The sequence below is a fragment of the Myiozetetes cayanensis genome, unplaced genomic scaffold (genome assembly GCF_022539395.1).
Source record: "Myiozetetes cayanensis isolate MyiCay16 unplaced genomic scaffold, myiCay2020 scf12, whole genome shotgun sequence".
Taxonomy (NCBI): domain Eukaryota; kingdom Metazoa; phylum Chordata; class Aves; order Passeriformes; family Tyrannidae; genus Myiozetetes; species Myiozetetes cayanensis.
Genome location: NW_026086826.1, coordinates 28,723,950 through 28,751,066, shown reverse-complemented (window position 1 = coordinate 28,751,066; position 27,117 = coordinate 28,723,950). Strand labels below are relative to the sequence as shown.

General features: G+C 42.4%; 1 protein-coding gene across 2 annotated transcripts; it reads left to right on the top strand.

Moving 5' to 3' along the window:
• The first annotated feature begins 1,395 nt into the window (after positions 1 to 1,395).
• On the top strand, positions 1,396 to 27,117 carry EDEM3 (ER degradation enhancing alpha-mannosidase like protein 3). Of its 2 annotated transcripts, XM_050306883.1 has the most exons (21): positions 1,396 to 1,579; positions 3,049 to 3,094; positions 6,418 to 6,518; positions 8,845 to 8,884; positions 9,365 to 9,477; positions 10,117 to 10,270; positions 10,748 to 10,882; positions 11,969 to 12,074; positions 12,627 to 12,724; positions 13,629 to 13,754; positions 14,439 to 14,522; positions 15,496 to 15,579; positions 15,958 to 16,082; positions 16,559 to 16,724; positions 18,683 to 18,837; positions 19,621 to 19,774; positions 20,279 to 20,473; positions 21,225 to 21,390; positions 21,828 to 22,013; positions 22,854 to 22,901; positions 23,553 to 27,117. In XM_050306883.1, exons 1-21 carry the CDS (start codon positions 1,419 to 1,421, stop codon positions 23,957 to 23,959), a joined length of 2,850 nt encoding a protein of 949 aa, XP_050162840.1. In that variant the 5' UTR covers positions 1,396 to 1,418; the 3' UTR covers positions 23,960 to 27,117. The 2 variants fall into 2 exon arrangements, with proteins under 2 accessions (XP_050162840.1, XP_050162841.1); XM_050306884.1 differs by lacking the exon at positions 22,854 to 22,901.

Here is a 27,117-nt window from a genome sequence, read left to right as displayed (position 1 = left end):
AGAGGCAACAGCCGGTTCGAGCTCAGAGAAATCTGCAAGGTTGCATCGGACCACTGGTCAAAAATGATGATAACCCACCCATCCCATCCTTTTTTTTTTTTTTTGGTAGCGCTCTTGGAATTTCCTACACATCCCTGGAGTGAATGACTTCATTTGCACAATGAGAGCAGTGAAAAAATCGCCTCCCTGGGCAGGATGGGGTGAGGGTGCCCCGAGGGGAGCGGGGCTGAGGGGTGGGGATTTCCTTGGGGGACGCGAAACACCATCTGTATTTCGCTTGGAACTTTGCAAAGACGACGCTTGCCGTGGAAATAAAGGCGCTCTTCCCTTCCACTGCTGGGAGGCTGGTTTTGTGAGTGCGTGATAATTTGTTGGAGGCGTTATTAAACAAATACTTATTAAACAAAGGTACCCCAGGGGTGCGGGAGGAGTGTCCTTGCTTGTGAGGAAGGTGGAGAGGGGCTTTTTATAAGGGCAGGACAAGGGGGAATGGCTGCAAACAGGTTTAGATTAGACATTGGGAAGAAATTCTTCCCTGTGAGGGGGTGGTGAGGGACTGGGATGGAATTCCCTGAGAAGCTGTGGCTGCCCCATCCTTGGAAACGTCCAAGGCCAGGTTGGAGTGGAAGTGGAAGGTGTCCGTGTCCATGGCAGAGGGTGAAATTAGATGAGCTTTAAGGTCCCATCCCACCCAAGCCGTTCTGGGATTCTGTGATGATGTGATGATACAATTCTACGCCTCTTCCCCCTCGTTCTTTATCCCAACTCAGCGATTCCATCCCAGGCAGGGCATCCCCGGGACGCGTTTGTTTGTGAGCTGCCACACGGGTGGAAAGCGCAGCGCTGTAAACGCTTGTAATTCGCTATCAGCTTTAGCTCCTGAAGCTTGGAATTGCTATTCGGAGTTTTAACTTTGCATTAATTCGGCACCTTTAATGAACCGTCTGCTTGGCTATGACTGCGCTCTGCACGCGACGGTTAAACGCGCACAAAACGCTTGTAACGCCGGCGCTGTCGAAGCGTTGGGAGTCTCTCGCTTTTAACGGCGGCAGGAATTCACAGAGGGTTCCTTGGAATTCCGGCCATTCCCAGATTTCCCCGCACGCTCCGCGCCCGGGGGAGGGGGAGGGGGCGGGGCGCGGTGCACGCCGGGAGTTGTGGTCCGTGTCGTGGCGCGGTGCACGCCGGGAGTTGTGGTCCGCCCCTCCGCAGTGTCCACGTCGGCGCGCTCCCCCATTGGCCCGGCGGCCCCGGAAGCGGCGGCGGCGGCGCGCGGCGGTTTCCTTGGCTACGCCCCCGGGGCCGGGCCGGGCCCTGCGGGAGCGGCGGCCGCGCCATGGGCCGGGAGCGCCAGCGGCGCCGGGACGGGCAGCGGCACCGGCAGCGGCAGTAGCGGCACCGCCGCCACACGGGCCCCCATGGCCCCCAGCGCGCCGCCGCCCTGCCGCGCCGCGGAGCGCGCCGCCCGCTGCCGGCGGCCCTGGAGGCTCCTGGCGCTGGGCCTGCTCTCCGCCTCCTCCGTGCTGGCGGCCGCCCCGGGCGCCGGGGCCATGAGCAGGGAGGAGAAGCGCCGGCTGGGGTGAGCGGCGGGACGGGCCGAGGGGGGGGGACGGCGGGGCTGAGCGGGGCTGGGGCGGGCGCGGAGCCCCGGGACGTGTCCCCTGTGCCCGGGTCCGGGACGCGGCCCCGCCGGGCTCCCGGGGCTGCTCGGGGGTCGCTCCGTGTGCTCCGGGAACCCGCTGCTCGCAAGCGCTTGGCGCCTGGTCCGGGAGGAACTGGGGGTAAAAGCGATCAAAGGTAGCTCCAAATCCGCCCTCGGTTGGTTCAGTGCTGGCCCTGCCTCCCTGAGAGTGCGGGAGTCATAAAAAAGGTAAATGTTTATACGTGTTCCTGCCGAGTTTCCTGTGTGTGTGAGCTAAACTGCGCGTGTACACGTCAGAGCCCGATGCTCTCTTGGTGTAGTTTTTAGTGAGGGGTAAAGATTACGGCACAGCTGGAAATATATTTCCCTACCTTAAGTGCGACTTCTGTAAAAGAAGTTTGTAGTTAAGCGTATCTCGACCTTGGTATGTTACTGGGGCAGTTTCATCATCCTCTGGTCGCTGGCACAGAATAACCATGCAAAAATCCTGCTGGAGAAGCGCTCTGGATACTCTCCTGGCTGCTAATCATGGGATCCCTCAGGTTGGAAGAGGCCTCCAAGACCATTCAAGTCCAGGCATCAGACAGAAGTTGATATTTAACTCCAGTGTTTGCAGTCACTGGCGTTTCCCATTTTGTGTTCCCAGGGCGCTTTGTATGTATAATCTTTTTAGATTTTTCTTCACAAGGAGTTTTAATTCCTTTCTCTGATTGGTTTTGGAATTTTTGCGTTAACATCTTGCACTTTAAAATACCATCTGATGCCCCGGGGATGTGCAAGGTCACGTCCTGCCGTGGTTTGTGTTTGGGGTCGCTTCTGAATAAGGTAATCTGTGTATTTATTTAATGACAGGGTCATGTCAGCCCCAGAAAATGCCCAGTAAATGGAAGTTTTAAGCAGCTTCGTGTACTCAGTTCACCTGAGGCTTTGTCTGCTGCTGCAGATCCCAGACCCTGTGAAGCACCTGGAAAAAGCACCATCCTCTGCTCTGTTGATGACTTGATGAGTTAAAGCTGCTTCTCAAATTGAGCTAAATTGAATATTTACAGTATAATTGCAGTGTTCTTGGCTCTTTTATGTTGAGTCTTATCAGCGGAGATTTGTGAATTGTGTTGATGGTAGAATTAGCATGCTCTTTTGCTTGCAGGGCTCCTGAGTGAAACAGTTAGGAATGCCTGGGAGTAAAGCTATCTCTCAAAAAAAAAAAAAAACAACGTGCTTTTGGGATTTTTTTTTTAATTAGGAAAAATCACTGTGCCATATCACATTTACTTGAGTAGAGCATGTTTGTAAAGAACCTGTTACCGATATTCAGACAGATATTAAAGTGTGATACCTCTGAGATGGTGCATTAAAGGCTGTTGGGAGGCAGACCACTAATGCTTTTGCTTTTTCTTTTTTTTCAGGAATCAAGTGCTTGAAATGTTTGATCATGCATATAGCAATTATATGGTAAGTAAAATCTTTGTTTGATGTTGGTCAGAGGAGCTGTTTTTATTAGCCTACAGTACATGGCATTCTAGAGGAGTATCCTGGAGGGGGGGTGAAAACAAAGCTAAAATAAATAACAGCACCTGTACAGCCTTTAAAAAGACACGAACAAATGGTACTTTCAGGAAGAGCAGTGTCAGGAGGGTTGTGGTGGCTTTTGAGGGGGGGTAACTCAGAACTGACTGTGGTTAACTCTCCTAATCTGTGCCCTGATCTCTTGGGAAGGTCTCTGATCTTTCCCAGACCAGTTTATCTCATGTTTTCAACAGTTCTCATCTTCAGTAAAGTGTTTGGTTTGAAATTCCAGGCTCCTAAAACTGGTAGGAAAAGGAAGCTCAGGAAGAGCTGTTTGTAGCCATCAGATTGCATCTGATCTCACTTAGTTTGTAGGTGACAATGCCATATAATACTTTTTTGAGTGGCCAGCCGTGTCAGGTGCAGTTTGGTGACTCTTTTACAAACACCAGAAAGGGGATGTGGTGTCATATCCAGGCATTACAGGCTCTGCTGAGGATGTGAGTGTCATCTGACCCGAAGTCATGCTCACTCTGGTTTCTTTTGCTAGGACTGGTGGTTTTCTGTGCAGGTGTCCCCATGTGCTGGATCTGTGAGCTGTTCTAATCCACCCTGAAATACAGTCAGCCTGGTTTAGACCTTAAAGAATAAAGAATTACTGAGAGTGGACTTGCCTCAAGAAATAGTTAATATACTCTAAGTAACACACTCCTGAGGAGAAACTGCAGATGTGACTCAGATAAATATAAAAGATGCATTTTTACTGACTTTTACATTGACAATCTTGCACATTCTTTGTGAGTGTTGCAGAAGCCCCTCAAGTTGCACCAGTTCCTGCAACACAGACCTCTGTCTCCTGGCAGCATCTTGCCACATGTCCCAGTTTCTGTGTGGTGGTTTAACACTTTAATTTGTAATACCAGCTTAAAAGCTTGGGAGTTACAAGTTTGTGCAGCACAGGAGAGGTCCAGGGCCCTGGAATGGATAGAATGGATGTAGTTTTTGTTTGTGTCATTAGCTTTATACTTTTGCCACCTCTAGCAGTTTAACAAACTTTAGGCTTTTGGGGATAATTTGGTTACTTGGGACCTGATTCCATGAAAAACACTTGGCTTGGGTTTCCCTGAGGGGAAAAAAATTAATACAGTTGGCAAAACTGCTTAAAATACTACAAGGGTCTGTGCTCCTACTGTTCACTGTGTGATAAACAGGCGAAAAATTGGGGCTGAAAGAGAGGAATAACTTCAGCTATCCTGGAAACTTCAGAGCCAAAAGGATGTGGACTTGCCACGTATACTGGAGCACAAAACAAACAGAGAAATGTGACTTGTTTGTTTAAAGCTGAGGAAAAGATTAGGGTGTCAGACCCGACTCTGACAGCAAGAGAATTAAGTACTTTTGCAGGTGCTTTTGAAAGAGCCAGCTGAAAAAGTTTTGATTTTCTGTTTCTATTAATATGAATTTCAGACATGTGTGTTTAGAAGGCTGAAAATTCATGTTTGCTTGCAAGGGAAACTCCCTTCTTTTTTTTTTTTTTTTTTTTTTTTCTTTTTTTTTTCTTTTTTTTTTTTTTTGAACAGAAGCTTTGAGTAAAAAGCTGCTGTTTGGTTATTATTTTTTTTTCCCAGTCCTTCAACAATATTTGTAGTAATCATTCTTCTTGACTGTCAGAAAGAACATGTGAAAATGTCAGTTGTTTGAGGCCAGGGACAAGGTGGGAAATGATTTGATCCAGTAGCCTTTCTGACTCTATGCAGGGAATAAGTGAACTTTTATTTTTCTTTATTTTTTAAAATGCTTCCAGTTCCTTATGATTGTGTAAAACTAAGAGTCCATTTTCTCCAGAATTTTTATAACTCCTCTCTCCATAATTTAAACCAGAGGTCTCAGTTTTGACTTTGCTTTTGTCATTTACTTCTTTAATCTGTTTTTCTGAATACTTTGCAGGATATTCAGAAACATCTGAGCTGTGTTAAAATGATCTAGATTCTGGTTTTTGTAGTTGAACTGGTGGAGAACAAAGAGTTGTGCAAAGACCAAAACACTCAGGAGGGTGGTATACAGGGAAACAAACCATCAGTTTCAAAAGGAGTGGCTGTAAGAGCTGTTTATTTATAGAGGAATGTTCCTTTTTTCCCCTCTTTATTTCATGTTTGAATATAGATTATTTTTGTACCATATATTTGAAAATACTTTGAATGTGTTTGCTTGCAGTTTCAGTGCGGTAATTGGAGTTTTTTATCCTGCCACATGTTAGTTCTCCACTAAAATTCAAATTGGAGAGCACAGAATAGCAGCCAGTTCCCTGATGAAATCAAAGAGAAGCTCCATCCCAGATTGTTTGCATTGAGCCTGATGGAGAGGCAATTTCATGCACATTTGTTGGAATTAGATATCTTCAAAATTCATCTTTATTAATGCCAGTTTATATTTGTTATATTAGTGTCAGTTCTATTTGAAAAAGGCTCAGTTTTGTTAAGCTTCTTTTTTGGTGAGCGTTATGGTTTTTATGCCTTATGTTGTAATTCACTGATTTATTGCTTTAATTTCTGTGTTCTCTAACCTGTCACTGATTGTCACCCTGGGCCACTTTATGTTCATTGGGAAGTGTTTCCTAAGTGCCTTTTAAGTCTAATTCCCATTAAATCCTCCACCAGCCACTGGATAATGCCTGCATTAGTTTTAGGTTTTAAACTCATCTTTGAGGTGGTAGCTTTATAGGAAGTGTCACATGTGCCTCATTGCAGAAAGCACACCATTAACTGCTCTTACTTTTTTCCCTGGATGTGCCATTGGTTGTTCCAGACTGCTCTGGGAGGTCAGAGAAAAAAAGAGGTCCTGTTGGTTTGTTCCTGGTTTAGAAGCTGAGAGAGCTGGGGCTGTTCAGCCTGGGGGGAAGAGAAGGCTCTGGGGACCTTCCAGATTTAAGGAGTCTGTGAAGGTGACAGAGCCAGGCTCTTGTCAGTGGTGCTCAGAGGAAATGGGCACACACTGAAACATGGGAGGAAACACTTCTTCACTGTGCAGGTGACCAGGGGCTGGCACACGGTGCCCAGAGGAGTCTCCTTCCTTGGAGATGCTCAGAAGTTGTTTGGACACAGTCCTGGGCAGGCGGCTCTGGGTGGCCTGAGATCCAGAGGTCCCTTCCCACGTGAAAGGCTCTGTGACTGCCACGCAGCTTTTGTGAAGTACAACGTACTTAAGATCCCTTAACAGAAGGGTTAAGGCTGTGACCAGTGTAACTCCTTCCCTGGTTTTGTTCCCCACAGGAACACGCGTATCCCGCTGATGAACTCATGCCTTTAACGTGTCGTGGTCGAGTCCGGGGTCAGGAGCCGAGTCGAGGGGACGTGGATGATGCCTTGGGAAAGTTAGTGTTTGAAATGGTTACTGGCTCCTGTAAACATCTAATCTAAGTACAACTTGCAGCCCATAAAACTTGTTTGTTCGGTTGGCATGTCCAGAAACTTGCACTCGTAAGAAATACTTGGATTATTTCCTCCCGTGAAGTTAAATAATGTGACGTGAGAATTGACCAGTAAATGAGATCCAGAGAGAATTTCTTGGGATGTCCGGGACAGGAGTTGGACTTGATGATCCTAATGGGGCCCCTTCCAACTCAGCAGATTCTATAATAATTTTTTTTTTAACCATTTTCCAAGTATTTTCTGCAGGAAAGCCTTCCAAATGTGAGCTGACGTCAATGGTATTAATATTAGAGGTCAGACAGGTTAATGATCAGCTGAACAATAAGCTGCTATCCGTGATGCTGGCCTTATGAGTGGTATTTAAAATGCCTTTTTTTTGAGTAGAAAGTTCTCTGAAAACAAATAGTCAAATGATTATCATGTGTGTGGTACCCTGAGGCTTCTGCCAAAGCATAATACATTATTTCAGACATGAATATACTTCATGTTCTTAGGTGGCTTAGAATAGAAAGTACTGACCCTTTGACCAGAAAAATGTAAATTTAAGGACTTTTCCTCCATGTTAAATGGAACAAACAAAGAGTTGACTTAGTCTCAATGTGTTTTAATTGATTCCTTTGTGTGTGTGCAGTTTGTAGAGGAAATACTTAATTACAAATTTATATCAGAGCTGAAGTCCTTGTCTTAAATACTACTTTTAATTGTCTCAGTAATATTAAGCATGTTATTTTGGTTATTTTTGTTATGTACAAAAGTTCCTTAGTCTAGAAATTTCTGTATAAACCTGCTGCTTGAAGGTATTGAGAGATGAAAAAGAATTGTCAAGAAAATATATTTTTAGTCCCGATGACCATTTTTTACATCATAACATGCTATCATTTGAGTAAAATTCCCTTTCAGGCCCTTAGATGCAGCGAGTAGTCTACTTATTTATTATTTTCCTGTATACATGCTTTATTCTGTGCCTTATAATTATTTCTGTTATGATTTACCGGCTTTCTTATCTAACCCTTTCTCTTGCCAGCTGCCCCATGAGTCACGTTCTCTGCAAGCCTTTGCAGTCACAAGTGCCAGGGTGAGGCAGCTGGGTCAGCTCTGTCCCCCTGGAGAGCTCAGGAGGGGACTGGCACACCAGCTTTACAGCTGTGAAATGCACAATTTCCCTCCTTTTCCATACAAAAAGCTGTCAGACAGTTGTGTTTGACCACTTGTTAATCAATCACTGCCTCTTGTAGAACAACACTCACCCTCATGTTTTTGCAAATTAAAGAGAGTTGTAATATAGCAGCACTTAATTAGGATTTCAGTAGTCATGTGTTTGCCTGCAGGGTCTCAAACACGGGATACCTGCTTAAATTCTTGGTGCTCACTCTTTAACTGGCAGCTTTAACTGGTTCCAGAGTTTTCAGTTTTGACACCATCGAGCTCTGTAAATTCTGTGTAATGTGTGGTGTGTTCTTTAACATGAACATAGAGCAATTGTTGGAAGGAGATGTATGCAAGATACACTTATACATATAATTTCTGGGGTAGGGGAAAGGCCCACTCAGCTTGGGATGCACTAAGAATCCTATTGTGATGTCCCTGTTTGAAACCACGTGGATCTGACTTGATGTTCTCTTTTTATGGAATAACCATGGAATCCTAAATGGTTTGGGTTGGAAGAGACCTTAAAAGTTCATCACATTCCACCCCCTGCCATGGGCAGGGACACCTTCCACTAGCCCAGGTTGCTCCAAGCCCTGTCCAGCCTGGCCTTGGGCACTGCTAAAGTAGTTCTTTATTTAAAGACAATAAAGTAGTTCTTTATTTTAAGCCTACCACTTGCTACTGTTGGAATAGTTTCTGGTAGGAGAAATTTAGCTTGGATCTCAACAGTCTTTTAGTTTGATTCTCGATGTTCTTCCTTTTTTTGAAAAACTAAGTAAAACAGAGGTTGGAGGAAGACTTCAAACCATTTTCCTGGGTTTCTTACTAGATTTGATTTGAAACTATTAATAAAAATGAAATTTGCTTACAAGAAGTTAAAAAGCTTTGCAGTAAATGAAGGTCTCTCTAATCACAGCTTTCAGTGAGCTCCTACTCTGGTCACTAATCAACAGAAGAAACTTAAAATGGTCTTTTGATTAAACTTATTGTGTGTAACTAATTTTTTAGCACCCAGTGGTCTGTGAGAATTTAGTTTCTTCCTTGGTATCAGTTATTATTAAAAATTAATTTCAACACATACAAGTCTGTAGTAAATCTGTTTTAAATTTCCTTTCCTAGGTTTTCGCTGACCTTGATTGACACCTTGGACACTCTTGTGGTGAGTTTAATCTAAGTGGTTAAGTTGATAAACTTTTTGATAAAACAAAAAGGTTGTCTTGTGATGCTCAGACTGATTTTTAGATTTCTTTTTCTTGATCATTGATCTCTGGCTCTCTGTTTGAAGTGACTGTTGCTTGTAAGAACTTTCAGGTGCTGTGAGAGCCGTGTTTGGAGTTGGTTTGGAGTTGGTGAAAAAACTACAACAGTTCCTTCAAATGTCATTGATACTTTCTTATCTTGCTTTTTTGGGGCTTTAACTTAACAAAAAAGTATGTTGTAAGTCTCCTTCCCATTTCAGAGCAACATGCAGAGTTATTGTGGGACACCCCTTAATACCACTGGATTAATTTATGGGTTTAAATTTTATATGCATATTTCATGGATGACTTTATTGTGCACTTAAATGTACTGTACATTAATAGGCTGTGACTGTATTAGTTATGTTGGAACTTAACACCTGCTTCCACTTGTATTCCAGGTGTTAAATAAAACCAAGGAGTTTGAAGAGGCTGTAAAAAAAGTCATAAAGGATGTTAATTTAGATAACGACATAGTTGTGTCTGTCTTTGAAACCAACATCAGGGTCCTTGGGTGAGTAGCATTCATTTTCAAAACTCTTTGAAAGGTGGGCTTTATGTAAATGTCCTTCAGACATACATTCCTGTGCTGTTCCACATCATTTTAAGGAGTTGTGCCTTTCTCAGTTTGCCTGAGAGGGTTTAAAATGCGAGGCAGGACTCGCTGCAGTGGCACTGGATCAAACTGACCCTGCAGCTTCAGCTTTTCTCATTTCAAAAAAATTGTGCTTGCTGAGGTAACAGTGTTTTTTCTTACTGGAAACAGGCTTACAAATGACTTGGTTTAACAGATTTCAGTACTTGGGGTGGTAGATTATTTCAGGGTGGAGGGGACCTCTGGTGCTCAGTGCGGGATCACAGCATGTAACTTCAGTCATTATGTGCAGTTTTGGAGCTGTCGGTTGTTATTGCTGGCAAATATTGCTGAGTCAGTAATTCCTCTACAGTTCAGGACTGATAAACAGGAAGAATGGCTTCCAAAATACCAGCAACTAACCTTGATTAGAAAGGGAATTGCATCAGCCATCTGAAAACTAGGGCTGTGTGAATATAGCACAGTTATGCATAGAGTCATCCAAATGGCAGAGATCTTTGTCCTGCCCTTCAGATGAACATCCCTTTTGAGGTGGGCATGATTTTTCTTTATGTTCAGAGGTCTCCTAGGTGGGCATTCAGTGGCAATTATGCTGAAAGAAAAAGGTGAATACATGCAGTGGTACAACGGTGAACTCCTGCACATGGCAAAGGAGCTGGGCTACAAGCTTTTACCTGCCTTCAACACCACTAGTGGTCTCCCTTACCCAAGGGTAAGTTCTCTGCTTTCTGCCATGCAGCATTTCTTCTGCTCTTCTGGTTTTATCTCTGTTTCCAAAACTGGTTTTGTATTGGTTATATGGACAGAAAATCAAAAGCTGAGAAATTACAGGTGTACTCTGGAGCCAGAACAGTGAGATGTTTACAAAGCTTGATTCCCAAGAGCACTTGTGGCATTCTGAGTTCCTGATTTGCTGGTAAATATTAATTGCTAGAATTAGGTTTTCAGGGTGCACTGTGTTGTTCAAATGTTTCCTTGAATCAGGTCCTTGTTTGGGAGGGTTGAGTGTTTTGGGTACTTCTGGATAATATTCTGTGCATTTGAGTTGACAGTAGGTGGTAAAAGCAAAGCAAAACTGAAGAGGGCTGTGTGGTTGTTTTGGGTTTTTTTCTTGTCTTTAGAAGAAGAGTGAAAATTCTTAAGAGTTACAAGAGTAAAAATAAAGATGATAACCTCTACTTTTCTCTAGGTTAACTTAAAATTTGGGGTAAGACATCCAGAAGCACGAACAGGAACAGAAACTGATACCTGTACAGCTTGTGCTGGTACCTTGATCCTTGAGTTTGCAGCTTTAAGCAGATTCACAGGAACATCTATATTTGAGGTTTGCTTTCCGTGATATCTTATTTTTTGATTAGGTGTTCATTAGTGTTCTATTATATTTCTGTAATTTTGAGTTCATGGATCTGTGTCTTAGCTGTTCTGCACAAAAAAATTGTATCTATTCAGATTTCTTGTGTTTGTGGGCTTTGGTCTAAGGTTTGATTGTTTTAATTTTTTTTTTAAATCACAGGAAATAATTTTGGCTAAAAGTACTTACAGTAATGCAGCACTAAATGAGATAAATATACTGAAGAATAGCTTAAGGGTAATGCTTGCATAGTTTTTGGGGTAAAGAGATCAGGACTAGTAAAAAAAGTGAGATGCTTGATCCTTAAAATGCACTTAAAACTAAAATAAATAAACCCCACAGTTGTGTGGTGTCACTGAACATGTGCAGGACCTGCCTAAGGGTGTATTATCAGAAATACACCTTATCAGCAAGGTAAATGAAAATACTTGTAGTGTGTATCTGATAAAACCTCCATCTGATTAAAAAAAAAAAAAAAAAAAAGGCAAGCTTTTTTCCAGTTTCATGATGTGCCTGATATTTTATTTCCTGTCGTGGAAGCAAAACTGGGCCCCTGAAAATCCCATGCTTGTGTTTGCTGTTTGAAGTCACCTAAGTTGAGTAGATGTTAAATTCAAGTTAATATGGGGCATATAAAGAACAGGATGTTAGTGAACAGGGGTTGCTACTCCACCTTGAGATGCCTGAAAGAACAGAGAGACTTTGATTCTAAGGCTATTACATTTCTTGAAATATTTATTAATTAGGTTGCTCTATCCCATCATTATTTTAGAGTGGGGAACCCGTGCAGAAGGGTGTTTGATTCGTGTATTGGCAAACATTTGTGGAGCCAAGCACCAGCCTTGCTGATCAACCCTTGAATAACTCCATAAAATGTGGGCTGAATATTGTACTAATAAAGTGTGTGTAGTACTGAAGTTTATAATTGCTGGATACAAAACAATCCTTCCCCGCATCTGAATTTCAGGAGACAAAAGAATAACAGTCTTTATTATCTATGTTTCTCTCTTTTTTTTTTCTTTTTTTTTTTTTTCCATTTTTCCCTGTCTTTTGTTGCAGGAATATGCCAGGAAAGCTCTGGATTTTATCTGGGAGAAGAGGCAGCGCAGCAGCAACTTAGTGGGTGTCACTATCAACATCCACACTGGAGACTGGGTCCGAAAAGGTGAGTGGTGTCCTGGCTCGGGATCAGGGACCACAGGGGATTTGGAGCCAGGGAAGAAACTCCTGACACAGCCCCCACACCCTTATCTAGGTTATATAAAAGTATTACATCAGTTAAACCTGCTACTCCAAGGGCCTGGCTTTGCTCTGAAAGGGTGTTTTGGTAGAGAAACCAGTTTTGTTCATTGCAAAGTGCTCTCTGATTCGCTTTAATACTGAGAGGGGAATGCCTTGGGATAAACTTTCAGAGATTTCGCTGTAAATACATGGGAAAAATATAAACAGGACTGTGGAAGTGATTTCCTCTGAGGAAAGTGAAACAACTGGCTTCAGTGCATGTCTCTCCCTGTTATTATGTGCACTGGCATTGCAAAGCCTTTGGCTTAGACACACACAGTGTTGTGTCTCTGCATCCGTCTGGACCTTAATTGTAGTGATAGGAGGCTTTTCCTTTTTACTGGAAAAGCCTTTGAAATCAGAGTGGAAAAATATGGAAAACACCCATGAGTCTACTTCAAGTAAACCCAACCTTTTCATTTCCTCCTGTTTCCAGATAGTGGCGTTGGAGCAGGAATAGATTCATATTATGAATATTTATTAAAAGCCTATGTCTTGCTGGGAGATGACAGTTTCCTGGAGAGGTTTAACACGGTAAGTTAACACCTTGCTCAGGCTTCTGCCTTCTGTGAGACACATTTGAGATGAATTGTGTTGTCAGCTGTTGGCCTGAGCAGCCTGTGAAGAGATCTTTAGCAGAATTTCTGTGACTTCTGCTGTGTTTAGTGCCAGCTCTTTTTACTGGGGGGTTTTGCTAATCTTGGGTGACTAACTGTCACCTGAGCAGTATTTTAACCCCAGAATCTTCTATGCTTTTCTCCATGATTCCAGTACAGGAGAAACTGTATTTCAGGATCACCTTGGACAGTGTAATGCTGGAAATGTTTCTGTAAAACAGTGTAAGGGCCTCTTGTTACAAGCCAGGGTACAACTTCTGTCCTGGAGCAGCAAAAAAGATCTGAAAATCAAAGTCTGGATCTTGCTTTGCACTGCAGATCCTCAGACCCAGGACACACTTGGATTACTAAATTCATATGATTTCTGTGCAGCTGTCAGCATCTTTATTCTTTCCTAAGAGTATTATTTCTTTTGAAAATAACAACATCCCTTAAAAACATTTTAGATGGTAGCATGATTTTATATCATACAGCATGATTTTCCATTAAAATGAAAGCATTTTCAGCTTTCTTCAGTGTGTGCTTAAAACTTCAGCCCAAACAAATGTGTCTTAGCTGTGATAGTTCTTTGTTTATCACATGGCTGCTGAATATACTTTTGTGCATGTGTGTGACTTGGAAAATGTGACCAGTTTTGCATGTGGAGATTTTTCAGTATTTACTTCTTTTTAGTTTGCAAAACTAGAACCTGCTGGCCTTGCCAAATGTAGTAATGATTGGGAATGTTCTTCCACTGAAATAAAATGCCAGTCTGGTGAGCTCTATCTGTTTTTGGAATGGTATTGATAACACAAACTGATGTTTTTTCTGCTGTTTGGCAGCACTACGATGCCATAATGAGATACATCAGCCAACCACCTCTTCTTCTTGATGTTCATATTCACAAACCAATGCTAAATGCTCGGACCTGGATGGATTCTCTGCTGGCTTTCTTCCCTGGGTTGCAGGTAAGGTTTAAAACCCAGGAGCAGATGGTTTTAATAACAAGTGAATTATTAACTGGACTGGATATATAACATTCAGGTCAAGCTTAGTAATTTGATTTTCAGAAATACTGGGTGAGGATCCCTGGAAGTGTCCAAGGCCAGGTTGGACGGGGCTTGGAGCAACCTGGGCTGGTGGAAGGTGTCCCTGCCCGTGGCAGGGGCTGGGACTGGATGAGCTTTAAGGTCCCTTCCAACCCAATCCAGTCTGGGATTCCATGATTTCTGTACTCACTCCTTGTCACTTCATTGCTCTGATGCTTTTCTGGCCATGTTGACTATCAAGAGAAGGATGTCCATATAATTTGCTTCCTTCTCCTAGTCATGAAAACACTCAAATTAATCTGCCTTTTTAGTAGTCTAGTGACAAATTTTCTAGTTTGTATGTCGTTTATATCTTCACAACAAACTAAATCACATTTCCACCCCAGCTCTGTGTAAATGACAGAGATCTTTGTTCTACAAAGACAATAATCTTAATGAGTTCACTGATTTGGAATATTTGTGGCTTACACAATGAAAGGGAGTAATAATTACAGGATGAAGTGATTGGTCTGTAGCTTTGACATGAACACAATGAGTGTGCCTAACTTTGAGTATTATTGCTATGCTTGGTGAATTCGTGTTAACTTTATTATTTCATTTTAGGTGTTGAAGGGCGACATTAGACCTGCAATTGAAACTCATGAGATGCTGTATCAGGTTATAAAAAAGCATAACTTCCTTCCAGAGGTAAGGTGGTGGTTTTTTTGATTGTGTAGACTCGATTTTTTACCTCAATTTGAGCAGTCTCAGATACACCTTTGAAAAAACCAGTAGGTAAATGTGTTATTAAAATGAAAAGGCTGATTTCCACAGCATTCTTCTGTGATTTGCAGTTATGCATGTATGACAGCTGTGTTCTGGGTATGAAATACTTTTCCTTCAGTCCTGCTGTAATTAACACAATAATGGGAAGCTGCTGCCATTAACAATTGCTTAGACTTCATATTTCAGTCTTTCAAAATCGACCTTGACTCATTTCATTATGCAGAACTTGCATAATCACATTTCAGTAGTAGCTGCTTAGTGACATAATAGTGTTAATGCTAAAGATCACAGTCCTCTTAATTAACCCAAGGAGGGTTAAACCAAACCTAAAGACTGAGGGCATGTTCAGAAATTCTGCATCATGTCCTTGGAAGTCAGTACACAGACTCACTGCAGGTGCTGCAAGTCTTTGAGCGAGTGAATTCTGCCCAGAAAAGCTTGTTTACCTGCTGAAGTGTGTGTTTCTTTAAGCTGTGATGACCCAGAATATATGAGAAGGCTTCTGACTCCAGGTTTAATTTTGACTTTTCTCTGGTGTAAGCTTTTTTCTGCTAGAGAACATTTTAATTAAACATCCCATTCACCTAATGTGGTTACTGAGACCAAAGAATGCTCCCTAAGTGCTGGAATGATTCTTTTTTTTGGGGGGGGTTGTTTTTTGATGTTGAAGAAAACTTTGAAAGGTCACTTAGTTGTATTTAAGCCAGCAGACCATCCCTTTTAGGAAAGACATAGTTTAAACCTTTGTATGAAGTAGCAAATATAGGCCAGAAATGGCTTTTCCCAATGCAAAAATGGTGTGGTGGTTGTACCGTTTACCATTAAATTCAGAATAAACCCGTGTTTGGTTTTTTCATTCTTGCCTTAATTTCTGTCTGTCCTTTTTCATCCTCAGGCATTCACAACAGACTTCAGAGTTCACTGGGCACAGCACCCTCTAAGGCCTGAATTTGCTGAAAGCACTTACTTCTTGTATAAGGTACAATCACACTCAATCTTCAGACTTCTGGTCACTTTTTCTAGCACCTCGAATCTTGTTGCTCTTTTATTTCAATCCACAACTGAGTAGCACATCTCCATCTTATTTTACCTCCTGGAGCCAGTTGTGTAGATAACCAGGATGTAAGTGCTGATTATCCACAGCTGTTCTAGGAGTTGTGTTTTATATCTCTAGCATTAGAAAGTGACAAAGAACCATTTTGAAAAGATATTTTAAAATAGGCTGATCTCTTAAAGAAATCTTTAGAGACCAAGAGCAAAAGCCTTTTGTACTTCACCGAGAAGAAAGTGCTGATTGTACAGTAGGTGTACCTCCCCTGTGCTTAGTTTTGCTTTTTCATTCGTTTTTCTCTTACAGGCTACTGGAGACCCTTACTATCTAGAAGTAGGAAAAACCCTCATTGAAAACTTGAACAAGTATGCAAGAGTTCCTTGTGGGTTTGCTGCAATGAAGGATGTCCGAACGGGAAGTCACGAAGACAGGTAAAAGTTTTCACCAAAAAATTAAATTACCTTGTTTATGTAATTGAATTAATTGAATTTTGAGTAGCTGTCTGTCTTCAGTTTGATAGCCAAGCCTCAAATTACCCATTTGTCAGAGTCTGTAAACTGTTTCAATAGCTTTATAGTTTGTTCCATAAGATTTTTAGTTTAACAATGTTTCATTTGTCTCAGAGCAATAGATGAATTACCTTCAAACAAAATATACCTCAAATCTGTAATTTTGTAAGGAAGTTTATCTGGTTTTTCTGTAATTCTGTTTTGAACTGAACATGCTGAATCATTGCTCTCCAAACAGAGTTTCTTCCAAGTGGAAGGAATTCTAATGGAATTACACTCAGCAATAACAGTCATGAAGTCTTCAGAGTTGGAGCAATAGGAGTATTTATTTTACTGATGTTTTAGAACAAAGGAGGTTTCCCTAAAGGACATCCACTTTTTTTTTTCTTTTCCCATAGAATGGACTCGTTCTTTCTGGCTGAGATGTTTAAATACCTGTACCTGCTGTTTGCTGATAAGGAGGACATGATTTTCGACATTGAAGATTACATCTTCACTACAGAAGCTCATCTATTGCCACTTTGGCTTTCCACTACAAACCAAACCACCTCCAAAAAAAACACAGTATGTAACACCTCAAATCTAAATCAGGTTGTGGTGCATTGAATCAGTTCCCTTTTTTTTTTTTTTTTTTTTTTGAGGGGAAATGGAAGAAAAATCAGGGAATAATCATAATTTGAGGCAGAGCACCAGTTTGAACATATATGCAGTATTTCATCATATTAACAGTGCCAATCACAGGAGTGAGTAATGTTTCCATGACTGGATTCTGCACTGCTGAACCTTGAGAAATTGGGATACTAGCAAGATTTAACAAGAGAATAATTCCCTACCTCTCTCAATTTGAAAATAACGCACTAGGATGTTTTTATCTCCGTTTTCTACTGTTTTTCCTAAAGCAAATATTTACAATAACATGTTCAAGTTTTTGTTGTCTGTTTTACTTCATGAACCCTGGGCAAATTTTGAGAAGTTTTTTGACAAGATACAGCTATAATTTTTGGTATATTTAATTGTTTTAATCCACATAATTAGGCATTTATTGTGTATATGTGAGACTGCTGATGGGTTTATAAATTATTTAACCTTCCAAAATAACCTGTAGCAATACAACTGTGCCACGAAGCATCACAAATACTCATCTTTTATAGTTTTGTGGTCAATAAGGTGACACAATTTATCTTTAAGGCAATAGTACTACTGGCAAGCAGAAGAAATGCATGAGGAAGTGGAGTGTCTGAGACATCAAGGACATAAATTCCCTTTTTTGTGCCTCTATTTTTAACCTTTACTAAGAGTTTTACAGTAATGCCTGGCTCAGAGGAAAAGGCTTGTGTTGTGTCCTGGAGAAATCTTATAACTGAGGAGAAATCACCCTATTTTATTCACTCTAGCATTAGACAGTGAACAGATGTTTAATTATTTGATGTTAATGTCTAACACTGGTAATATGTTTAATGTATTTAATGGGTCATGGGGGTTGCTTTTTAATGTTCATGGGCATAATACAGGTCAAAAAATCCATTGAAAACGGTGTCAAATGGGTAAAAGGCTGTGATGTTGGGTGTGTTACTCTTCTATGGAATTTTATCTGAATGAATGGAATGTGTAAATTATTTTTAACACGAACACACTGCTGTGAAGACAAACTGCATGTGAGGAGGTAGTTTGTAGTATGAGCCCAACATCCTGTTTGTATTTGTTCTCATAAACAGGAAAGGTCATGTCTTAGTATTCCTGTGAACTAGTAGCCCTTTAGGTCTTGAGTTTTAGGGAGCCTTTAAATAGTTGATTTTTAATTAGCTAGTAGTTGCAAACAGGAGGGGTGGTTTGTTTTTTTTTTTTCCAAGTAGATAAATACTACAATAATTTTTATGAGTGAGAAAATGAACTTGCTGGTTACCTAACCAGTTAGTTGCAAAGCTAAGACCAGGCTAAATATGGCTCCAAACCACCAGCCACATTCCACGTGGTTCCACGTGTCACAAACCAGCAGTTTAGTGCAAATGTTAACTCTGTCAGCCTTCCCGAAAATAGAAATTGTTTGACTTACAAATAGATTCAGTCTTGCGAGTCTGTGTGGCTCCTGAGGAGGAGAACCTTTTGTTCCTAGGAAAAGATGTGAGATTTTTGGTAACACGAAGCAAGAGTGCCCCAAGGCCTTGCAGCTGGTCACTGGGTGGAAAGGCAGTACCAAATGAAACCGTAACTACTCCCTAGTGCAGGGTCATGAGCAGGCTTGAGAAGTATTGCCTGCCCTGCCAGCAGAGGTTTAACTGTCTCTGCAAAAAAAAACCCCAAAAAAACCCTGGAAACTGTGTCTAAATTTATGAAATTACAAATTAGAATTGGTGTTGTATTTATCAATCCCTAGAAAGGGGTCCTAGGGCACCGATTCCCCTCTCTTGCACTCAGCTGCTGCGTGTCCTGAGCACAGATATCGGTCTAATGAGGTTTAGCTGTTGATTTGCTCGATAGGAAAATCTAACCTGCATTTTATTAATGTGTGTCTTCTGTTTTAGACCACGGAGTACACAGAGCTGGACGACAGCAACTTCGACTGGACCTGTCCCAACACCCAGATCCTTTTCCCCAATGACCCCATGTTTGCCCAGAGCATCCGGGAACCTCTGAAAAATGTGGTGGATAAGAGCTGTCCCAGGGGCATTTCCAGAGCGTGAGAGGAACATTTTCTGTCTTTTGTTTGAGCATAGGACTGAGTGGAGTAGGATCTGTTAGGCATGGAAGGAGAAATATGAGGGGTACTGGATGTACTCCTCGAGCTTGCAGGTCCTTTGGGAAGGGATTCCCAGTTAGAGGAAAAATCAGTCGTGGTTTCTCTGGCACCATCAGCAAGACTTAAGTTAATTTCCAGCAGGAATTAGCAAGTCTTTTCTGAGCAAAAGGAGCTTAATGAGCCACATACCTGGGCTGCAATTCCCACTTGGAGCATTGCAGGAAGTGCATCTCTGTGATTTTCTAAAATTCATTTCTGTAGTCTCGTGAACAGTTCTGCAACCCTTCTTTGTAGTGAGCAAATCATGCTGCCATACATAACTACACCTGTTCTGAGGGATTTAGGGCAGTGTTAAAGCCCAGGAAGTTTGTCTTTCTGACCAGCTCTTTTATTTTTATACTTCATGAGTAAAACTTGAGTAGCAACTGCATGAGGAAAACTGGATTTAGTCAGTCTTACAGTAATGCAGACTACTTAGAAATGAGAGAGAGCGTATGGCAGTATTGTTATCAATACTGAAGGGGTGTTTTGCACTATAAAATTGTTGATAATATTGACAGCTTTTTTCAAAAAGATATCTTGATTGAGAAGTTGCATTCTATGAAGCTTGTACTCAGTGTTACTGCAAAGAATTCTGACCTTGTGCTGGTGGGGATAACGTGAGAGTTCTGTTTCAAGAATAGCCCGTTTTTTAAAGCTTTGATCTCTGATATCTTTTGGCAGAGAAGAGAGTTTGGGAAGTGGACCAAAACCACCGTTGAGAGCCAGAGATTTCATGGCCAGTAATCCTGAGCACTTGGAAATACTGAAGAAGATGGGAGTCAGTTTGATCCATCTGAAGGATGGACGAGTGCAATTAGTGCAGCATGCAGTGCAAGTAAGGCCTGACACAGTATATTTTTTTTTTTTTTTTTTTAGAAATTTCATCAAAATCCTGCTAGCAATGATATTTGACACTTGGAGCTTGAGGAGGGACAGCCAGACTCTGGAAAGGAGGCACATGAGCTGGATATGCTGCTATATTTAGCAGGCTGATGCTTGTTAATATTTTACCTCAGCAAGACTTTTAACTAAACTTGCATTAAATTAGATGGAGGCTGTTCATGTTGAACGTGATGCAGCTCACAACATCCTGTCTGAAAACACTGCTTTCAGCGTGAGATGCTTCCATTTCCTCTGGAGTTCTGTGTATTTGTGTATTTTCAGCCTTCTGGGTGGTTCAGGTGCTAAAAAACCTGATTTGAAACGATGAGTGAGCAGCAGCGAGCATCCGCTCTGCGTTTCAAAAATCTTTGTAGCAAAAATAACTTCCATTTCTTCCCCCTCCCCAAGTTTCTCAAACATTTCAGCTAAAACTGATGGTTGGTTCTTTCCTCTGCAGGCAGCGAGTTCCCTGGATGCCGAGGACGGCTTACGGTTCATGCAGGAGATGATTGAACTCTCCAGTCAGCAGCAGAAGGAGCAGCAGCTCCCTCCTCGTGCTGTGCAGATCGTTTCCCATCCCTTCTTTGGCAGGGTGGTCTTGACTGCTGGCCCAGCACAGTTTGGGATGGACTTATCCAAACACAAAGCCGGGGTGTGTAAGATGTGTGTGAGATCTGTCCTTTGCTTTCTCTTCTTTTCCTCCTTGCTAAAGCCTTATTTTCCCTGTCCTGGAAGTATTTCAAGGCAGCCAGGTGGAGGGTGATCAATTAATTACAGTTGTTAAAATGACAGGGCCCAGCAGTGACAGAATGACAGCAGTGACAGTCATTTAGATGAGTGGCTTATCCCTGTGCTCTGCCCCTGAGTCATCAGTCATGGTTTAGGATTTAAAATACGTACACAGGAGGATTTCTGAAACAAATTCATCCCACCTGCAGCATGACATGGCTAAAGAGATGTTGATTTAAGGGAAGGTTTTCCTCCCATGTCAGCCACGAGTTGCAGAAGCCCTTTTAGAGCTAAACTAAGCTGTTCTTGTGCAAAAAAAGAAAACACCACAGAGGCAGTGATCCCTTTTGGAAGCAGTAATAAACCTCCATGGCTTTGGTGGGGCAATTTGGAGCCCCAAAGAGGAGTTTTCCAGACTAGCAGTGCACAGAAGAAAAACTTCCAGAGACAACAATTCACAGGTGTAGACAAAATACCCTGAATATGAGAATTAGGTTTTCAGCCAGGCATTCATCCTTTGGATCTCAGAACTCCAGGTTCAGGGTACAGGTTGCCTGCACTGACAGATGACAACACTAAATGCTTTAGATTAAGTGAAGAAACAGAAATACTTTGGAATCTTCTACAAGCTTGAACCTGCTGCTCTAATTCTCTCTTTATTTTTTTCCAAACAGACAAGAGGATTTGTTGCAACCATTAAGCCATATAATGGATGCTCTGAGATCACTAATCCTGAGGCAGTGAAAGACAAAATTGCTCTGATGCAGAGAGGCCAATGTATGTTTGCTGAAAAAGCACGAAACATTCAGAAAGCTGGAGCCATAGGAGGCATTGTTATTGGTAAATAAAATTCTGAGTTCTTCATTTGTGTGAGCTGAACCTAATTGTACAGATTTGAAGATGCAGGAAAGCTGACAAGCTTAGTTAAGGCCGAGATGCCAGTACTCCAGCACAGGAGCTGTGCTTTCAGAAGATGAAGAGATGTTTGGGGTTTGGCTCTGTGCAGGAAGTGCAGCAAAACAAACTGGGATGGGGGGGTTGTCTCTGCCTCTGCAGATCAAAAGTTGCTATTTTAAGGATGACAAAGTGCTGAGGAAAAACGGGGGTACAAAGGAAAACTGGGAAGGAAAACAAGTGCACGAGTTGGGGTTTTGCCTTGCACAGTGAATGCTGTGCCTGGGACCCTCTGGGCAGGGAAAGCTCCCAGTGTGCCAAAGCTCAGAGCTGCAGTTTGAGCTAACAGCAAGTTTGCCTTTCCCTTTGTGTGCCCTGCCTAGATGACAACGAGGGCAGCAGCAGTGACACAGCTCCTCTTTTCCAAATGGCCGGGGATGGAAAGAACACAGATGATATCACAATTCCCATGCTCTTCCTCTTCAACAAGGAAGGAAACATTATCCTGGATGCAATCCGGGAGTACGAGGCTGTGGAGGTGCTCCTGTCTGATAAAGCAAAAGACAGAGGTAAGGTTGGAGGGGAGTTCTGTAAATGTTACTTCCATCTGTGCTGTGGCACAGTGCAAAATGTGCAATATTTTGTGCTTCTGCCCAAGGGTGCCATAGTTTTGTTTGACATTGGAATGAGTTTTTAATTAGGAAAGCCATTATTGACGTGGATCCTTGTCCTCTCCCCCTGCAAGTTAACATCCAGAAATGCTGTTCCTCACTTAAATGTCACTTTGACTAATGAGAAAAATACAGCATTTTGGATTCCTTCTGAGCCCTTTGTGTCGTCATGTGCTTTGAAGTAGCGTCAGGAAACAGTCTTAAGTGTTTCCAGTGCCCTACATTGACAATGCCCCTCCCTTACCAAACTCCCCAGTGACATTCCTGCTGCCCAAAAGGAGAGAGACAAGTGTTAGAACTCTATTTTGCCTGTCTAAGGAGAAGTGGTTATCATGAGAAACGAGGCTGCTGACCTCAGATGTTTCCTGGGTTTGTCTTGTATAATACAAGAAAATTGCAAGCCAATACATTCCCAGTTGAAATGTTTCAAGTAGGGCAGAAAATTCCAGATTTTCCCCTTGAAAGCCTTCCTCATAACACTGCTGTGTCCAAGCAGAGTAGAGAAGAAAAGTATCTCTAGAAAATCAGTGACAGCATTTATCTTGTGCTCCCTTGCAAAGGTGATGTGCCCAAATCTAGTGTTGTTTCTTCCTACCTTACAAATCCCTCCTGTTTGTAACTGTGCTTAAATGCTCTAACAAAATGCTCAATACAAGATAGCTGTGCCTTTGAGAATTTGTAATCCATGTCTGCTTCTTCCCCCCCCCTCCCTCCTCGTGCTTCCCTTTGGAATCCCAGCAACAATCTTTAAAGGTAAAATGATTCCAAACTACATTATTGATAGCAGTAAGTATCCCAAATATCCACTGGCATGTGCAGTTAAATTCCCTGCAGGTCCTGAAATATCAGTGTCCTGTATTCTGGCCATAAAGATCCAGCTCCAGAGAAATCTCCATGGTTAAACTGGGCAGCTGTTGGAGATCTAAAGTGGGATTTGGGCTGTGTGTGTTGGCAGTTTGAGTGGGGGTGTGATGGGGGAGGCTCAGCCCTAGGCTCTCTTAAATTCACAGTTCAGTGAACTTATAAAACTGCCCAGCTCTCCCTTGTAGGCTCCTGGTGGGCCTGGGAGTGCTTTAAAATCCAGTACTGAAGTTCAGTGCACACAGTGGGTATTTGTTCAGACTGAAGGAGGGTAACTAGCACTGACCCACAAGTCACTTCTGACGTTTGAGGAACCAAAACAAGCCTCACTGTATTGTTTGCCATCATTTAAAATGTGTTTAAAAGTCTTCCCTGCCCTCTCTTTGTAAAAATGTGTTCCTTAGTAACATTAAATTTTCATATCACTGGAAAGTCTGCATTTTCTTGAATTAATAAGGCCAGGGGAAGTGACCTTGCTTTTTTGAAATGCATAATAAAATGCTGCATTCCTACACGGTTGTTTTAACTCTTTTTTTTTTTGTTTTTCCTTTTTTTTCTTTTCCTTCCCTCTCAAAGACTTGGAAATGGAGAATATGGACCAGAAATTAACTGAAAACGATTCCCATAAACAGAACTCAGAGGAAGCTGCTTCAGGACCTCAGGATGTTGGTGCAGCCAGCGAGGAGCCCGAGGAAGGAGAGAGCTCAGATGTTGCTGACCCTGGTTCTTTATCTCCTGCTAACGCAGACAGTGCCAGTGTTCCCACTTCCCATCAGGATTCCTACGTCCCTGGAACCGAGGAGGCCGGTGCTCCAGAGCCAGCATGTACATCAGGGGATAACCAGCCTCAGGAACAAAAGACTGAGACGGAGGCAGATTCCAAAGTTAACTGGGATAATAAAGTCACACCTATGGAATCCATATTAGCAGACTGGAACGAAGATATAGAAGCATTTGAAATGATGGAAAAGGATGAGCTATGACTTGTAATAGAGTAACTTATTTGTTAATAAACAAATGGAGACCTCTTTGGGTAGGAGTGAGGCCCTGATAATCCAAGCAAACATATTCAGTATTGTGATGAGCAGCCAGGTGTCCCCCCAGGGGGGACACCACGGAGATCCCGCACGCAAAACTTTGTATTGTTTTAATTCCTCCTGGTTACAAATGGCAACGGTGCAATCCAAGCCTCTGGGTGGCCCCACAGCTGGGGCTGGAGCCCAGGCAGGGAAGGAGCCCGATTCCTGCGTCCCAGGCTCCGGGAGGACGCGCTCCCTCGGGGCCCTGGGAAGCAGGAGCCGAGCAGGGTGGGGTGAGAAACCACCGAGGGTTATCGATGGCAGCCCCGAGAGCCCCCCCGGTGTCCTGCTGGAGCCCTTCCCAGTTGAAACCCCGGGGTGACAGCAGCAGGGGAATTGTTGCCAGTTGTCCTGTCTTTAAGGCACAGCTGGGAGCGGTTTGGTTTTGTCCTGACATATCAGACCCGCTAGAGTTGCTCATCACCTCGTTCCACCAGGAACCGGAACGATGACGTGGGGAGTTTTCCCCCCTGCTCCCGTCCAGACCAAAGGCACTGTGTGAGCAGGTTCCACCAGCCGTGGGGCCCACCAGGAAGAGATGAGGGAAGGTCATGCTCGAGGCTGAGGTGAAGTTGAGTCCCAGGTATTTCCTTTGGCCTCCCAGACTGAAAAACTCCAGTCTGCCCTGAGCTAAGGCGCTGACATGGAGAGGGCACAGAGCTACATCAGCCGTAACAAATCCTTCCTTTTTCTACCAGTTTGACTTCTAACAGCTTGACTTTGTTGTCGTTCTTTTTATATGCAACTTCTGTATGTGTGATGTTTGAGGCAGGGAGGCCAGTGCCAGTAGGGAAGTGCAACAATTTGTGCTGTTGGGTCGATAGTTCAGAGCCCAGGGATGTTACTCTGGGCTCTGGAGTTTGTTACAGGTAAGTGTGAGTCCTGATTTGTTATCCCCCATTGTGAAAAACTATTTAAATAAAAATGGGGAAGTTTAAACAACCTAGAGACATTTTTTGACTGTGTCCAAAGAAACTGCCAAAAACTAATTAACTTGATTTATATAAACTGCTTTTAGTGACTTGTGGTTTAAGGAATTGTTTTATATTAAAGACTAAATGAACACTGCCTATATGCTGCACCAGGCTAAAAAATGAAGGGTTACATTCGTGGTTACAATGGAATAAACAAAAAAAAAGAAAGCCCCACTCTGAACTGCACCTTTGATTTTAGCTGGTGAAATTACATGTGCTGAATATGCAACTGTTAATTAGCACAGCCATACTGTATGTATTTATACTCCTGTACAGTGAGCAGAGCAATCCCAGGCAATGTTGTATCCATGTATCCAAGCCACACTTGCTTTCAAGGAGTCTCCCAATGCACAGGCACCTTCTGGGAGCACGGCAGCCCATCCAGGTATCATCCATAACTTCACGTCTCTAGGGCAGGAGGGAGCTGAGGAGGAGCAGTGAATAAGTGGCCTTTGAAATTTTAAATGTAGTTCTAATTCCTTTTTGCACAAAAAACTGGAGGTTTGGACTGGTGAGCAGGGCTTGAAGCGGCTGGGGTTTGTTTTTATTTATGTTTTTAGTTACAGCAGTTTCTTCATGTGAAGCATTTGACCAGGGGAGCCTTGTAAGTGTCCTTGGTTCCCTGGAGCCCTGCAAGTGCCTGGGCTCGAAGGGACCTGACCACAATCAAACCCATCAGGTGTTCTCCCCTCGGATAATTCCTCTGATCTGTCAGTGCTCAGTGCCACAAAGGAGCATTTCTGTTCCCATGCTCTTTGACATGGGCATCATCTTCATTCTTTTGGTAGCTCTTTTGGTGACAATAGTTATTTTTATATCTCAGAGGCCTCTGGTCAATACAGCAGCTCAAGCTTTTCTTTTTTTTGACTTGCTGATTTAGCTGTAGATGTCAAATTTGATGAAAATATTAACTTCCCTTGCCATCACCAGCTCCTTTTTATTTAACTGCTTTCTCCACACCTATTGCTGAAGCAGCAGACATTACCTTTTGAGGGATTTCCAGTGATCCCAGAGCTCCATGTGGATTTGATGCAGCGTTTTGGGGGTGGCCTACCTCAGATATAACTGTTGCCTCCTTCCTTGTGGGTTGGTGTTTTCCTTGTTTCAGTTTCTACTTTCCCGTTGAAACCATCATGAGAGCCATAGCTTTGTTTACAGAACTGAATCAGGGAAGGTTGACCTTTTGGGAAAGAGGATGAAATTTGGAAAGAGTTTTATTCAGGTTATTTTTCACTTTGTATTTCCTTACAAGGACACAGGCTTTAGTTTAAATTGTTCATATCAGCCTGGAAATAAGTCAGCTTTCTGTTACTGTCATCTTAAAAAGCAAAAAGAATGTATTCATTAAAAAAAAAAAACACAACCTTTTGGAGAGGGGAGCAGATACTCTTCCCAAAATCTTGGAAGCCTGCTCCCTTCCAAAGGAATGTTGCTAGTACATCATTAATCAGTAACTGCCCTTGTGTATAGCACTGTACATTTATTTGTATGGGATTGAACACTGAAGAATTCAGGAATCACAGCTGAAACTAGCACTTATTTTCCATGCCATGTGATTCAGATCAGCCAATTAATTTCTTATTTGATCTTAAAGGAATCTTAATTGTTTACATTTATTTTTTTTTTCTTAATGAAGTTTCGGAACGAGCCCAGCTTTGGTTCTCCTCCTCCTGCCAGTGCACCTGAACAGGCACCAGTGAGTGTGTGTTGAGAGGTTGAAAAAATGGGACATCTTATGCAACAGGCATCAGTCAGACCACAGGAAACAAACCATTCTGTGAATGAAGCATTGTACGTTTAGATTTTATAAGATTTTTCGGTTTCTTCTTTTTTTTTTTTTCTTCTTTTTAAGCCAGCCCAATTTACAGCCGTATATTTTCTTATGAAAGATGTCTAATAACAGGTGCTGTAACACTGTTGTTGGGTTTTACTCTCTGGTGATAAAAGTGTACACAATATTTCTAAGGGCAACTATGTACTGTGATGTAAAAGCCTGGGCTAAAATGTACATAATCCGTGTACATAATTGTGTACTTGATTATAACTGCTGATTGTAAAGATTTAATAAAATGTAAATATTCTGGCCAA

Bases quoted from the DNA above. Each gene is read 5' to 3' on its own strand.
- EDEM3 (XM_050306883.1), top strand. From the start codon at position 1,419: ATGGCCCCCAGCGCGCCGCCGCCCTGCCGCGCCGCGGAGCGCGCCGCC. The intron at 12,725-13,628 runs GTAAGTTAACAC...GCTGTTTGGCAG, and splicing joins TCCTGGAGAGGTTTAACACG to CACTACGATGCCATAATGAG. The intron at 22,902-23,552 runs GTAAGTATCCCA...TCCCTCTCAAAG, and splicing joins AAACTACATTATTGATAGCA to ACTTGGAAATGGAGAATATG.